General features: G+C 39.1%; 1 protein-coding gene across 1 annotated transcript in view; it reads right to left on the reverse strand.

The window, feature by feature from the left end:
* The window catches only part of LOC128733188 (uncharacterized), a 599,692-nt gene that overhangs the window by 8,923 nt on the left and 573,363 nt on the right, over positions 1 to 17,406 (reverse strand). Inside the window, exons 5-6 of the mRNA XM_053826862.1 lie at positions 16,188 to 16,279; positions 15,981 to 16,091 (exon numbers count right to left, since the gene is read on the reverse strand). Coding sequence (XP_053682837.1) covers positions 15,981 to 16,091; positions 16,188 to 16,279 — 203 coding nt within the window. The remainder of the gene's footprint in view (positions 1 to 15,980; positions 16,092 to 16,187; positions 16,280 to 17,406) is intronic.

The raw sequence follows: 17,406 nt of genomic DNA on the forward strand, positions 1-17,406 counted from the left end.
GGACAAAAATCAAAACTACTGATTTTAGACTTTTTATCAAGCTAGTGTAATGAAAAAAGTAGTTTGTGATAATCAAAACTAGTATTTGCTTAAATGTCTCAAAATATTTACATAATGACAAAAATGTCCCAAACGCCAAATTTTTTCGCAAGCATTGTAAAAGTTTTTCATCATTATATGGGTTGCCGTCGGTTATCAAACTACCAAAGTTGTTTGTGGAAGAGGCATTTGTACTAGAAATACTTTGGTAAATTCAGCAAAGCCATCTAGTGTTAGGTTAAGCAGCACTCGAAGATCAACCTTGGCTGCAATTTCGGTAATCGAAAAGTTTTTCTTCAGTGCATGAAAGCTTGGAAAGCTATATGTTTATGGAAGACGTTTGAGCATTTCTAAGTAAAATATACTTTTGCACTAACAAATCTATATCTGTAAACAGAGCTAGTGTTTAAGTAATACTTAAGCCTTTTTTACCATTCTCAGCCGTAACGGAAAAGTAAATAATAATTTTCCGTGGCATAATTTGAAACAAAGTCTGCAGCTCGACGTTTTGTTTTTGTTGGGCAATTTTTGAAAACCTTTTAATTAGATCCACGAAACGAATTTCCAGCAGGAACGTTATCATTGATTATTCGTCATAATTATCATCCCGAGAAACGGGAAAAACGGCTGCCGGTATTAAGTTTATTAATTTTTTTAAAGAAATAATTACTCACTATATGAAATAAGTTTAATTTTGAACAGTAATAGCACAAAGCTTCATAAACAGTGGTTTCTTTTAACAGGGATAACATAATATAGTAGAATCAACGGAAATCTGAAGGTTTATCAGTGCTTGACGTTGATCTATAAATATTGAAATATCTTGCAGAGTTGCAGGTAGTTGCAGCTAAAACCTGTTCGATCTTGTAGAGGACACTTTGAACAATTATTCTGTGTATATTTTAGCTTGGAAGTCAGTGGAACATTTTTTAAATCAGTAATCAAAGTTGGAGTTCTGTTTTTTGAAGGACAATATCCATATTCCATGTCGTTTCTATGGGGCGATTTTTTAGGAGTGAAGTCAAAATGAATTCCTTCTATAACCAAAATTTATTCTACTAACCTTGATTGTCATTCTCCATTTTAAAGAATTTGGTTACACAAACTATGAAATTTTTGCGAGCGTGATGAATAATCTTCAAAATGAAAGCAAAATTTGTAAGTAAAATCCACTCGGCAACTTGACAGTTTGAACGCTTGTAATAGTAGTTGTGGCGCTTTCCCAAGTAAACTAATACTTGTTTATATAGCAGAAGGCATCGATAAACAATTTTAAATACTTAGTATACCCGATTAAAATAAAGTGAAAAACGATTTTTGTCTATGGTTCAACGCACTGTGTACCGTTTTAAAATCCGTCCACCAAAATTTTTCATCGTCCGAATTAAAAATCACAACAATGTTTACGAAGCTAACGCACATGTATTTGTGTAGGACGGCATGACAAATGATATTCTGCAAAATTTCAGCAGGTCAGGCAAGTTTTTCTGGGCTGTAGAATAACGACAATGCCTTGCGTGAGTTATTTTCATTTATGAATGACGGAGATTAAAACGATTAGTCGACATTATCTTCTTTGTCGCACGAAAAACGTAGGAAATTTGGCTGCTAGGGCTTCTTTAATGATAAAAAGTATTTAAATAGATCTTAGCTCACTTTGATTGATCGCGTATGCTAGACAACAAACTACAATATTAGGGAATAACTAGTATTGCAGTGTGCGTCATAAAAATGCGGATATTTTCAATAATTTGTGTTGGATAGGACGGGAATAGGCAATTACGACGATGCAGCAACATACCCTAGTAAGGTTCTCCAACAAATATTCTTCTGATAAAATTTTAACCTATTTGTTTCATTTTTTTTATTCGTATCGTTAAACTTTTGTACTTTGCACAGCACAACTAACAAATTCGCTAACAAAGAAACACAGTTTCCATCACCTGAACACATATAATCGACCCCGTTAAAGTGGCACACCGAAATTGATTGTCCATGCGTCAAAACGTTTCGCTCAGTTACGAGGATTTTTCAACGGAACTAGAGCATTCTAGCACTGCAGCACGGCGACACTTTTATGCTGTATGGAAATAGCACACTAACTTCTAATTGGCCCTCATTTCGCATCCCCTCACGTGGAATTATCGTTCTGCTGGTACCTACCTAACCTAGCTATCACTGCTGTCAGTGTTGCCACGGCGATGCTGCCACGGTTCTATTACATCCGCTGCGGATGTTAATTAAAAAACACTTTCTAATATTTTAGTACTAAAATATGCCGTTTCCGTTTTCCCGTGTGGGATTGCATTCGGTATCTCGCCCGTACTGTTGGCATGCGTTACTTCCCATGGCCGAGTGCTCTCAGACTGGAGAGCTACGAACAAAAGACAATCCTTTTCTGAATTTGCAGCGAGTAGTATTATGAGGTCATGCTCAGCTGGATGCAGAGATGCGGGTCTGGCTGGGATGCGATGCTGGTTGATCGCAGTACTGTCCTATACGCGATCGTTTCCCGATGCAACTGAGCCGACGGTAACCAGCGAAAAGCACAAACAATAGATTTGCATCGTATGTGAAAAAGGCTTTTCACCGTACCTGTTACAAGCCACGGGGAAGCCCACTAATAGGTACTGCCGAAGCCTTGTAGAATAAGCAGATGTGCGAGATTTTTTGTTTTCCCTTTTCGCTGCACATTCAAAACGGGTCTCTACGGTCAGACACCAGGAACCTATGATGAATCACTTTTTTCTGCTACGACAGCATATCGTAGATTCGAGACAGTGTAATCCCTGCATCCCTGCACAGTGGCACCTGTTGAAATGAACGTTGGACAAAACTTAAATGTCAACTGTGGATGTTTGAAACTATCAATAGGCATTATTTCGAGCTTTCAGTGCAAAATCCAATGGGCTGCTGGTGCGATTGAGAAATAAAACCTCAAAAGCCCTTCTCAGATTTCCTCGTTGTTCATTGGACGTGTTAGACTATTGGTAATACCATCAACAGCCTAGAGGTGCCCGTAAATATCACGTAGAGCTGGCACGCTAGTTGGTATAATAGAGAGCTTCATCAAAATAAAAACCTCTTGTGCAAATCAAAGGCGCGCATCCAGTTTATTCGCCGTTGCGGGAGAATTCATGAGGATAGAGCTAGGAGATTGATGTAGTGGATTTTCAACGAATGTAATAAAAACTGCACCGAAGGCGATTAAACTGGTAGAAAATTGAATGAAGGTTGCTGTTAATCGTTCTAACGCTACACTACACGCTTTCTACACTATGAAAATGTCAATATCGACTCATTAACTACACTTTTGACGTGAAACTACAACCTACAGGAAGTTGAAAGGAGTTGCCACGCAAAGCAGTCAAACTTAGAACATTAATAAACTGCTAATTTTATTTTGGTTCTAGAAATTCAGAGATAACATTTTTGCTTTTAAACCTACTATTATTTCATAATTCCAAATATATGGATTTTTCCCCTGGCTGGTGCGTAACTACTAAAGGCTGCATTCGATCGCGTCGATCGTGGGATGTTGTATGCTAAGTGTGATAAACTCGAAGTATCTGTCATGATGGTAAAATCATCCCTAAGAAATCTTGAAAATACTGTAAACGTCAGTTGCGTACGCCCTAGTCCAGCTGGTATAGTAACAATTCCGGGAGTCCCTCAAGGCAGTATCTTGGGACCTTCACTATTTTCGTTTCGTATCAAACATATGGATATCACAAAGTTATTACCTCGTGGCACACGGTTGTTGTATGCGGATGACACAAGAATCTACCAGTTGAAAAAATCTACAAAAATAAAAAATCCACACTGTTGAACGCCACCTACAAGGTACTCTCCCAACTTTTATGTCGTCGATTATCACCATTTGCAAAGGAGTTCGTGGGGTAATATTAAGCGGGGTTCATGCGTGCCCGTGCCACCACAGATCAAATTTTCGCGCTTCGGAAAGTGTTGCAGAAATGTCGCGAATACAACGTGCCCACGCATCATTTATTTATCGACTTCAAATCGGCGTATGACACGATCGATCGAGATCAGCTATGGCAGATTATGCACTACAACGGATTTCCGGATAAACTAACGCGATCGGTCAAGGCGACGATGGATCGAGTAATGTGTGTTGTTCGAGTATCAGGGGCAGTCTCGAGTCCCTTTGAATCTCGAAAAGGGTTACGGCAAGGTGATGGGTTTTCATGTTTGCTGTTCAACATCGCTTTGGAGGTGATAAGAAGAGCGGGTATAGACACGAGTGGCACGATATTCACGAAGTCCGTCCAGCTTCTTGGTTTCGCTGACGACGTTGACGTCATTACACGTACCTTTGAGAGGATGGCGGAAACGTACATCGGACTGAAAGCTGAAGCCAAACGGATTGGACTTGTCATTAATGTATCGAAAACAAAATACATGAAAGGAAGAGGTTCTAGAGAAGTGAATGCTGACCTCCCTCCTCGGGTTCATTTAGACGGTGATGAAATCGAGGTGGTAGAAGAATTCGTGTATCTGGGCTCACTGGTTACCGCAGACAAAGACACCAGCAGAGAAATATAAAGACGCATTATGGCAGGAAATCGGGCCTACTTTGGACTCCGTAGGACGCTGCGATTGAACAAAATTCGCCATCGCATGAAGTTAACAATCTACAAGACGCTGATTAGACCGGTAGTCCTTTACGGCCATGTGACATGGACTATGCTCGTGGAGGACCAGCGCGCCCTTAATGTTTTCGAACGGAAGGTGTTGCGCACCATCTACGGCGGAGCGCAGATGGAAGACGGAACGTGGGGGAGGTGAACGAACCATGAATTGCATCAACTGCTTAGGGAACCACCCATTGCTCACACCGCAAAAATCGGTCGTCTGAGATGGGCTGGGCATGTCGTGAAGATGTCGGACGACTGCCCGGTTAAAAAAGTTCTCAATAACGATCCGACTGGAACGAGACGGCGGGGCGCGCAGCGAGCAAGATGGATCGATCAAGTGTAAGGCGACCTGCGGACCCTACGCAGACTACGTGGCTGGCGAATTGCGGCCATGGACCGAGTGGAATGGAGACAACTTCTTCGTAGAGCAAAGGAAAGTAGCTGATTGAGAAAGTAAGTGGGTAAGTAAGTAAGTAAGTCGACTAGAAGAAGGAACATAAACCGGTCATTGGAGAGCCAACGAAATTTGCCCTCGTCTTATCGACTTTGCCGCCTCTAAGAACATGGCTGTACGTAGTACATTCTTCCAGCATAGACTCCTTCACATCCTAAATATATTTGGAGATCGCCAAATCAGACAGAATCACAGATCGACTAAGTTTTGTCGATCTGTCGGCACTTCTCATATTGTTCTCATTGACGTCGGATCCTACCGAAGCGCTAACGCTGTTCCAATTCCAGTTCCAATAGCTGGTGAAGTTGAGCAGACCATCACGCAGCTACAGAACAATAAACCGGCTGAGAAAGATAACATCGGAGCGCAGCTTACTGAAATGGACCAGAAAAACTGACTACTTGTCTGCTAATTGTTAAAATTTTTGAGACAGCACAGCTACCGAAGGAGTGACGAAGGAAAGATGGGGTTATCTGCCCGATCAACAAGAATAGTGACAAGTTGGACTGTGAGACCTATCGAGCGATCATCGTTCTCAATGCCTCCTACAAAGTCCTGTCCCAAATCATTTTCCGCCGACTATCACCAATTGCAAACAGATTTGTGGGAATTTATGAAGCCGGCTTCGTTGAAGGACGGTCGACAACGGATCAAATATTTACGCTACGATAGATCCTCCAAAAAGGCTGTGCAAATAGAGTTCCTGCGCACCATTTGCTCGTTGACTTCAAAGCCGCATATGATATCATCGACCGAAAAGAGCTATGAAAAATCATGGACGAAATCAGCTTCCCCAGGAAGCTCGTCAATATGATTTAATCTACGATGGATGGTGCACAGTCCAGATGATCGGATCTCGGGTGGATTGTCGAGATAATTCTAATCGTATACAGGGCTTTGGCAAGGTGATGGTCTTTCATGCCTGGTGTTCAGACTAAAGCGCGAGGCAGAAAAGATTGGGTTAAAGTCTAAAATAAAGTACATGCTGGCCGGAGAAACCGAGGCTGACCGACGCCGATTGGGCAGTAATGTAACGATCGAAGGCGATGAGTTTGAGGTAGTCGATGAATTTGTCTATCTTGCATCACTGGTAACGGCGGATAATGACACCAGCCGTGAGCTTCGGAGGCGTATTATCAGCGGAAGTCGTGTTTACTATGGCATTTATAAGCATAATGCTATGGCAATTGCAGTTGAACTAACTACGGCTCAATACAAAGTGCACCCTGTACAAGACGCTTATTAGACTGGTTTTTCTTGACAGGCATGAAACGTGGACAATGCCCGAGGAAAACATGTGCGTGCTCGGAGTTTTCCCTTTAAAAGGGGGGACTCCCATACAAATGCAAATTCTATTGTTTGAATTTTCATTTCTGTTTGGTGTACTACATTTGACGCGTACTATGTACACTTATTTTTCTAGTATTTTAGGCTGTAGAGCGCACAGACAATTAATTTTATTGAAAAACTACAAGTTATACAGCCCTAAGGGTTGTACAAAAGGGTGACTAGGACTATATCAGATAATTAGATCAAAGACTAATGAAAACTGCATTTCTGGCATATGTATATTTATAAGAATCTGTGAGCTCCATTGTTTAAGTGAATATTTAAAAGAGAAGAGCGAAATGTTCAGTTTCATTGAATGCAATGGTGGCTTTGAAAATACAGCGGACCCCCGTTCGTTTGAACGATTCCTCGTGCAAACTAACGGGGTTAGTTTTTAATTTGAACAACTGGCGACCCTACATACACTGTGGTGCAAAATTGATCGGACACATCGAAGTTTTTGGAAAACTCGTTCATTACACTCGAATAATTGAGTTTTGTATCCATGTAATATTTTTTGAAAACTCATACATATCTATTTCAATCATATCCTTAATCATAAATTCCCTTCAAAAAATAATTTTCCAAATAAAAATAATTATTAAACAATTACTTCAGAAACCATGTGCGAAAGTAATCGGACAGCTAGTGCAAACATTACAAACACAGCCGTTACTGTACGGGAAACGTTTTGTTTATCAGTTAAGGTGCAAGACTCAGATCAAAAACGAATTTGGAATTCACTAATACTGTTACAGTTGGCTTATTAGTAATTGTATCTGAAGTTGAAAAGTCATAATGGCTCTCAGAAAAGAATCATCGCTAATTCAACGAAGTAACGTTATTTTACTTCACAAACGTGGTGAAACTATCCGTAAAATTTCGGAACTTCTTAATATTCCGAAATCAACGGTATCGGATATCATTTCTCGGCAAAAGATTACCGGAAGCATCGAAAATCGTCGACGCAGTGGTCGAAAACCGATTTTGTCAATAGAAGACAAAAGGTATTTGGCACGAGAAATGAAAAAAGATCCGTTCCTTAGTGGCTGCAAGTTGGCTGCACAAATGGAAGACATCGTTGGAAAACCGGTAAGTCGACATACTATCAGCAGAGCATTAAATGAGGTAGGAATCTTGAGCCGTACACCAAGGAAAAAGCCATTCATAAGTGAGCAGAACAGACTCAAACGCTTGGCGTATGCCAAAAAGTACGTCAAAATGCCAATATTGTTTTGGAAAAGAGTTTTGTGGGCAGATGAAAGTAAATTTAATGTCAGGTAATGTAGGTAAGGTAATGTCAGATGGTCGAGTTAGAGTTTGGAGAACTGACGGTACTGCTTTGCAAACAAGAAATATGCGTGGAACTGTGAAACATGGTGGTGGGTCAGTCATGGTGTGGGGCGGCATGTTCTATGCTGGTGTGGCCACCATGGAATTCATTGAAGGCACAATGTTTAAGGAGGACTACAGGGACATTCTAGAACGCAATATCACTAAGTCTACAAAAAAATATCGACTGGGTAGTAACTTTGTGTTCATGCACGACAATGACCCCAAGCATAAATCGAAGCTTGTCACAGAATATCTGGCCGGAAAAAAAATTGATGTACTGGACCACCCCCCACAAAGCCCGGATCTTAACCCCATTGAACATCTGTGGGATGAAATTGGTCGAGAAGTCCAGAAAAAACAACAGAACAGAAAACAGAACCAACAGAACAGAACAGAACTAACAGAAAATAACTAATTGCGGAAATTGAAGCTGTATGGAATACTATAGGTTCAGAAACTACGCAAAAGTTGGTCGATTCAATGCCTAGACGCCTGACGGAAGTAATTAAATACAAAGGAGGACATACACATTACTAAACAGGACAAATTTTGGAGTTCCCGATTAAAAAAATATAATTTCTATTTCTTGTCCGATCAATTTTGCACACTGAATTTAATCTATTCATTGTTTGCTTATTTTTTTTATTGTTTGTTATAAAATTGTTGCCGCTTTTAAAGCTAATTTGTTGAGCTCTGATGCAAATAAATAAATACGAACTGTTAAACTGTTGGAAAAAGTTAACAACTGCGTTTTATTAATTATTTTAATAAAATCATGTCTGTGTCCGATCAATTTTGCACCACAGTGTATGCTGGAACTTGTGTGATCTGGTCGCCCTACTCTTTGTTATTGTTTTGGTGGTTTGATTCAGTTGGAAGTTGGAAGCAGCGAATATTTCATTCTCCGATCGGATTTCTATCATAATCGTTGGGAAAACGCAATGTGAAACAGTTTAAACACGCTAGATTAGGACAAACAAATCGCGTTTATGCGCATTGTCTGCATAAGCAAATGATGTCATGTTGAGAATGACATTTGAACCATTTTTAATTTGCACGTTGTGCAAACCAACGGGATGCAAATTAAAAGTGTTCAAATTAAAAGCGGTCAAACGAACGGGGTCCACGGTATGTGGACGGGGGTTCATGAGTACAACGGCTGCAACCATTGAGACAGAGATTTCTTTTAAAAATCACTTGTGTGCGTCATAAAAGTTGAAATAGTAATGAATGTCCAGCCCACACATTATGGTATGAAATATGATTATGCGTAACTCGACATGTTTCAATAATCTTACTTTAACTCACTTGTGGTCTTTAAACGGGCCAGTTACAGGCTACAGGTCAGGCCAGGTTACAAATAACATTAAAGCCAAAGTACGTTCATCGCATATATGACGTGCCATTCGAATGTCCTTCTCTTTTGACATGAATGGCAACAGGCACGTAAGGCGGCGCCGATTCACTGTCTTTTACTCCGAGAAGCTTTTACTAATTTACTTTCACAGCTTACCGCTTGTTACATAGCAGAAGATATGGCACATTCGCAAAAATTTCTATTTTATTTGTATGAGAGTCCTTATCTTCCTACCACAGGGGTGAGGGGTTTCAAATTATTATAAAATAAATTAATGTCTTCAAACCCCCACATGCCAAATTTGGTTCTATTTGCCTTAATAGTTCTCGATTTATGAGGAAATTTGTTTATTATTTGTATGGGAGCCCCCCCCCCCCCCCCCTCCTAAAGAGGAGAGGGGTCTCAATTCACCATAGAAAAAATTCTTGCCTTCTGAAACCCCCATATGGAAAATTTGGTGCCATTTGCTTGATTAGTTCAAAATTTATGAGGAAATTTGAATTTCATTTGTATCGAAGCCCCCTCTTAAAAGGGGAAGGGATCTAGTACATTATAGAAAAAAATCCTACCTTCTAAAATCCCCACATGCCAAAGTTGGTTCCATTTACCTGAATAGTTCTCGAGTTTTGAGAAAAATTTGTGTTTCATTGGTAGCAGCCCCCCCTCTTACGCCCTCCATAAACTTGCGGATTATTTTATCTATCCAACGACATGTAAATTGTTTAGTTTCGTTCAGTAGTTTAGTAGTTATTTGCATTTGGAATCTTTCATTCAACCGTTACACTTCTATTTTCGTTTTCACAAAGTGCTACCCAGTCCCAGTATAGTAAACAAAGACGTAGTCCTACGTCCAAAAATTTGACATGCATCCCACAAATTATCTTCTTTCTTTCGATTTTTAAAGAAAATTTCAAAAACGTTAAAAATAATTTTAAAAAGTGAGGTTAATTCTGGTAGTTCAACACTCTACCCGAGCAGCAGCGAAGTACAAAATAATATATAAACAATATCAAACTGTGTTATAATGGTATATTTTGTTATTGAATAGATATGGAGATACATTGATAACACATTGTGTTATTGAGTAGATATATAAAACAGTGATTGTAAGATGAGTTTAATAACTGATTTTGTTATCATATCTTATTTAAGCCTTAAAATGACATTCGATATATTTCATACAACTTTTTTTATTGATTAAATAGATTTTAGATTATAAATATTTTATAAAAAGATTTTTTAATATTTCATATACTACCGCCATCCGGGGTGAGATTGTGCCACGGGGGTGAGATATTGCCAAAAACCAAAAATGTTTATTTGTGAAAATTTATTATATCTATAGAAACTGGTGACCTAAATTCAAAATGATGATGAACATAATATATTTATTCATAACTTAAAATGGAACACAGATAATATTAGCAAACTATTTAGCCTAAACAGGGTTTCAAAGTTCGCGATCAAAACTACGCGGAAATAACGCTTGTAAAAAATGTCCCGCATAAACCAACCCAAATAAGAAATCGCATTAACTTGCTATCTTGAAGGTATATAAACTAATCATTTACAATGTATTGAAAGGTTATTATGCGTAGGATAAGTTTTGATTACGAAAATAATATTTTTCGAAACTTTATACTTTTCGAGCTTCACGGGGGTGAGATTGTGCCAAGCCATAGTAAACGATCCAATTCGTGGATTTCACATACACAACAAAAATACGTCAGCATACACGAGCACACTCACATTCTTTACTATTGAGCACAATATTTTGACAGATTAGATTGCATCATCCATTTTGGAGCAAACAGCATCATAGGTCTGCTAAATAATTTAAACTAATTTTTACTTTTTCTCTGGAAATTTCAGATACTTTGAATAAACACTCTAATATAAGACGAATATATTATACCGTGTATAAACTGCCAGTTTTAAGGAGGGGGAGGGGGGTGGGATAGACCACATGTTCTGCGGCCGCGAGTTCTCGAACGAAGTAATGGTTACTTTTGTTAAATGATCAAATAAGTATGCCCCCTTAGGATACACCCCTTCATATATCTCCCCCTTGTTAACCCTAGAACGCTACTGGCTATATAAAGGCTGTCCATTGACTACGAACTCATTTTTAGTTATTTCAGACCTCTCCGGGTTATTTTCGTTCATACTTTTTATATGATCCGTTGCTTTTGGCCGACCTCCTGCCCCTAATAGTCCACTTAGTTTATAGACGGCCCCATGTGAACTACTTTATACTGATATTTATGTGTATTGTTTATAAACATACTAATGTTCACTGTTTAGGTTTTTAGCCTAGCTTTATGTTTGTTTAGAGAGAGTGCTGGAAACACTGAAAGATGACCTACCTATTCATCAGAGTTGTGTGCTTTTGAAGGTATTTTGGCTAGTTTTTTACCGAAGTAGAGTGTTAGTTACTGTGGTTAGTGAAGAAAATTAAGTGTTTTTCCGGCGAGCAGTGAAGAACGTGCAGATAAATCAATGGAAATACCAGAAGATTCATTTATATTTCTGTTCTCCTACAGGAGACATGTCGGCGAAAAATGCTATGATGCAACGAGGGATAAGTATCATTTCATTCCACTGCGTAATTGCGAAATATGCTCAATAAGATAACATTAACAGCTCTTAAATAAATGTCTTCTGTCCATCACTAATACCCTATATTTTATAATCTTATCTAGTTTATCTTCTATCCTAAATGCTCTTGAATACGAATCACTGGTTATTTGAAGTTGTTTCATGCTTCACTTTATTCTATTACATGTTCGCAATTTGAAAGTGAGTGCGCCCCTAGTTGTCAGCAGGAAACCGTTTTGCAAGAACCTGCTCTTCACTACTACATGAGTAAAAGATAGCATCAAACGATCACACCATGTATATGCCCCTGAATGTTTCATACATTATATCATTAGTGGTACGTGCAAGTGCTAGTGTTCATTTGTTTTCTCTTTGAAGCATTTGTAGCATGCGCCAAGAAATTTCAATTGAAAAATATAAGTGATGGAAGAAGTTTTTTTTTTATTTTCAAGCCCTATGATGCCAAATTCATATCAAATGAAATAAAATGTTTTTTTACTTGAGAGTTTTTGGACATGACTGCCATACATAAACATGATCTTATGATTAACTGAGAATTATCATCTGTTGAGCATTGGGATATTTCCAAGAATATTAATTTAATAGTGATCAGGATGAATAAAGAGTTTGATAGTGATAAATAGATGATGCTGTGCGTATACGTTACACGTTGCATTGGGGCCACTCAGATACTACGCAATTTTTATTTATTTCATGATCAATGGTTTATGAAGTTATCGATTCGTATCGTTTATGCAACAGGCACAATTAAAATTTCTATTTTTTGTACAAATCACTTGTCCACGCGACCATTTTTTTTATGCTGCCTCCCCCCTTTCGGAAAGCGAGGACACCTCCATACCCCCCACCACCCCCTCTGAGCTGTCGACGTGGTATATGGATGGTCCCATAGTTTCGAGGCGTGTATCAGAATAAATCGATAACAGATAATACATTTGCAAGACTATTGAAAATTTTATTTTTGTTTCCAGCGATTTTTTTTTCTTGTATCGGCCGGGCTACTGAAGGGATCGTGCGTTTGTAATTGAAGGATATGTCACGTATTAGAAGGGATAATTTTCATTATAGATATAAAGAGTTAGACGGGAGAGTTATTAAGATTTTGAGTTTTCCTAGGGGCTATGTGATTTGAAAATTAGTTCTCTACGGGATAATACTCATTTCCGTTTAAAATCGGGTTTTTGTTGCGCAGTAAACATTAGAAATAAGTAAATGATTAATGCTTATCGGTTCGAAAAAGTCTAGTTTACGTACTTTGCGCTCAAAAGAATGCGCTATTTACGGTCGGCCGGCTGGAGTTCAATTTCCTATTAACAGAAATAATATATCAATCGAAAAAAATTTTAATTGCGGGTATTTCATTTTATTTTTCGTATATCATTTTAAATAGGAATTTTTCGTCGGTCGGTAGAATAAGTAATACATGCCTAAAATTCTACTAATTCTAAAATAATAAATTAACAACGATCACATCACTTATCAAGGTGAATCCTGATCCAACGAAACCTACCCTACTAACAACACAATTCCTTCCTTTAATCTTTGTAAGGATGCAGAGGTTAACACGGTCCTTAAAACAACAAAGATTATACTAACATTCCTTCCCTAATCCCACCTGATTGCAAGGACGTGGCCGGCGCAGTTATTGATCCTTTAAATAGCGAGTCACTGAATTTTGCACAGTGAGAATGATCGGTCACTCCCAACCCCATTCATTTGATTCATTGTGCAATTTCACTGACTCGGGTCAATCACTGAGTGCAACCATTGATATGTGCAATCAGTCTAAGCTAAGCTAAGCTTAGCCTAGCTTTATGTTTGTTTATGAGATTGTGCCAAAGTTCATGCACTTCCAGTGAAATTAGGTTTCATTGTAACTAAACCAACTCTACGGTAGTTGTTAATTAAACAATTTAGTATATATTGACAGGTTTGAAATCAACTTAGTTCCTTAATTGTGTGTATACTGAGCTAAAGAACAAAAACATATGCTTTTTTGGCACAATCTCGCCCCGGATGACGGTACTGCATTTGTTATTCAATACCTTAACAATACTAAAATATGTTATTCTAAACTCTGAATAGAGTCATGTTATTGTTTTTTTATTCAAATAACACAAGTAGTTATTCTTTTGGCCTTAAAGGAGTAAAATTTTGATCTTATTTTTTGTTATTTTACCAAATATGTCAGCCAAAACAAGACCAAATTTTGATATGAGTTATTCGATTTCCGATAACATATTTTGATATTATTTTGCTCTTCGCTCCTGCTCGGGTATTCAAAAGAGATGCAACCATCACCGACTTTCTATGACGTTGATGGTCCAGTGACGACGATGGTGGATTGTTAATCTGAATCGGCATTTATTCAGACTGTTCCGCACGTTCATCACTAACTAAACAACTAAGCTCCTGTGAACAATTCACCGAAATGCTGTTTTTTCTATTATCAAAACTGTAGTACTACTAAATTTGGAACCCTGATCGAACTTATACTAATGCCGTTCATACAGAGGAATGTCTGCAACTTTACGAATTTATGTTTTCTTGGTTCTGTGGAGAAGGGCAGATAATTTAATTTGCACTGACTTAGTGCCTGTTTTGACAGTTTGTTCCGATATGTTAAGTAAGTGTGGTGGACGAGCTGCTGGTTTTCGATACTTTTCGATTCTGTTCAAATGCCATCGATGCTCAGAAAGTATCGAACAGTAGGCATCGATTCAAAATTATCAAGTATCGCGAAAAAAGGATCGATTTCGATTTAGTATCGGCAGTATCGTAACGTCACTAGATATGGTATTCGGCGAAATGTTATACAATCATGGCGAATATTGCTGTCCGCTTTCTGGCCAATCAATGGGGAAGTTGTTTTCTACTGTGAGGAAAAATTGCAAATTCGTATATTAAACTATCCATGCTTTCATAGTTATGTAACTGCCAAAATTAATCATCGAAGGTTGAACTCCTCAGAAACTTGCAAAACTCGAGATTGTGACAAAGATCAGCCGAGTTTCATGATGTATGTACAACACAGTTCAATTTGTGGCAATACGAAGGTTGTCGGGTCAGCTAGTAAAATATATAATCCAGTACAGCTGTTCCTGGTTTTCTTCAACTTTTGCATAGCAAAAATGACCGGCTTTCACTGCAATAATTGTTTAGCTTTTGTTTAATTCGCTGCTAGACGGTTTAAACGGGATTTTTAATTGTTGACAAAAACAATTGTGCTGTGTGCATTTCAATTTTCCCTTGACCACTAAGCATGTCATAATGCTTTAGACTTTGTAATGATGGCCACGCATGGACAATGCTTTTTGTCTAATAATCCACCTACCGGACTTTCCATACATGCCTATTCCGAATTATTATTTAATTAAGCTGCTTAAAGCAATGAACACATTCACACGGTTAGCTTCAAATTAACAGCGTCACGGATAACAATTTGATAACAAAGATCAAATCCCAGTTAATCCAATTCGTTGAATGCCTGCCACGTATCTGCTGCAACCATCATCGCGCCTTCCCTCGCCGAAGTAAGACAGTCCTACACCTGATAGAGCGGAAAAGAGCCACGATGGATGACAATTAGTAAGCAGGACAAAACGGCTACGGCAATAGTGACGGCAGTTTCCATCAGTGCTAAGACTTGATTGTTATGGCCCCGGTGGGAAGATGAGTTCTGATAATTGCCTTCTGCCCTAACAGCTAAATTGTCCCATGTTCACCGCTAAGGATGAAGATGAGAAGCAAGGATGCAGGGTGCTGAGCGACACGGTAGGCAACGAGCGTGACAATTAAAATTATATTTATGTGCCCAGAGAGCGATTATTTTTATCGTTTATTATTATTATGGCTTTCATTCGCTGCCTCTCTATTTCTCCTATCGTAGAGTCGAGCATCATCGGTTCGGTAGCAATTCTGTGGTCTCTACAGCCACAGTAACAGTTTGCCAGTCATTTGAGGGCAGTTTATTCAATTGCTTCATTAATTGAATCACTCGATGTGATGCAGAGGGCTTACAATGGGTTGCACAGTGAAGGCAATGGATCGGAAATCAATTCGCTAGTCGTCGAGTAACACCGTGGCAATAAATCTGGTCGCAGACTTCGGTAAATACCGCTGACTTCCATTTGTCATTGCGGACGAAGTTAGTGCAGTTAGTGGAGAAATCGTGTGCATCAATACTTACATCGACAGTAATGCCAGATACCGGGAACGTTCTGGCCGGTGGTGATTCCTTTGGCACGTACCGGTAAAATTCCTCACTCTCGAAGTACCACCGTACCGAGTAGAGCGTGGCCTGCGAAATGGAGAAATTGTTGATAATTGGACGTTTTTCATACTGGGATACTGGCTTGAGCAGCAGGCAAGTATGGGATGGACATGGTGCACTTACTTTTTCCAGCTCGAATTGACACGACAGTGTAGCTGCATTTCCCATTATTACTGCATCCGGTACGAAGATTTTCAGATCCTTGAGGCTGAGCACTGGAAAGAGACGAAAACAGTTTGTGGTTGAATAAATTTACTTTTGAACGCTTGAAATTTGTGTATCGCCTTACAACTGTTTATTAAAATAGTTCAATGTTTCTATACCTTGTTTGAAATACAAACAGATCATTGATCAAAAACAAAAAAGTGCAGTTTTCCAAGTTTTACACAAGCACCAAAGAAAATTATAAATACCTATTGTACCTACGTACTTTGCGTATCTGCGAAAACTAAAACACTTCCTGCATAATGCTCAGAGATTCCAACAGGGCATGTAAATTCTGTCTCATTGACAATGAATTCAGCTTATTGCGACAAAATTCCTAACCAACAGACCAATAGAATAATTAAATTATTATCCAACCCGGGCAACCAAAGGGAAAGGGAGACCTCTCGAGAGTTTTGTTATTGGCCACATCGCTGACTGCGGTTAGTTACGGAACGGAGGTGGGGGAATGTTTCGATTGAGAAATTCTTCGATTGCAGCAGGCATTTGTTTCTCAGTCGGTACGATAAATTTTCCAAAACACGCCGGAAGAAAAGACCAACCGAACATCGGTAGAGATTCATCCTGGGCTGGAGTTTTGCGGCGGAGCTGCGCTCTGGGAGGCTCTTCAGTTTATGATCCATTTCATCAGCAAACGGTTGGGCCTGTTGGTGGCTGAGCTCGGGAAAGGAAGCATAAAATTCTTACTATCGTTGCATTTAATCTTCGCCGGTTTCAATACTTGCCGGAGGTGTCAAAGGCGACGGAACGCGCTAGCTTCTCCCCCACAATCTCGTTCCTTCCCGCGTAACGCTATGGATAGTAAAGTTTCACATTTATTGATTTTGTCATTTGAGAAGAGCCCGAAGCTTCCTCGCAATAGGGAAATGCACTTTCTCCTGGCCCCGTTGCCGGAGGATGGAACGATATATTTCATCACCTACATTTATTGCTTTCCAGTATGCCCCAGAGGGACTACGGCTGGAAATTAGCTTCCACAAAATGGCAAACCATAAATTCAAACCTTCCCTCTCCGATATTGGCCACCCACACAGGGTCCAGCGTCTTCGAATACGGAAGTCTACGTCGATTCAAATCTGAGCCAGGTAGAGAGATACTGGCAGTCTTTCGGTACAGC

This window comes from Sabethes cyaneus, chromosome 1 (genome assembly GCF_943734655.1).
Source record: "Sabethes cyaneus chromosome 1, idSabCyanKW18_F2, whole genome shotgun sequence".
NCBI classification, from domain to species: domain Eukaryota; kingdom Metazoa; phylum Arthropoda; class Insecta; order Diptera; family Culicidae; genus Sabethes; species Sabethes cyaneus.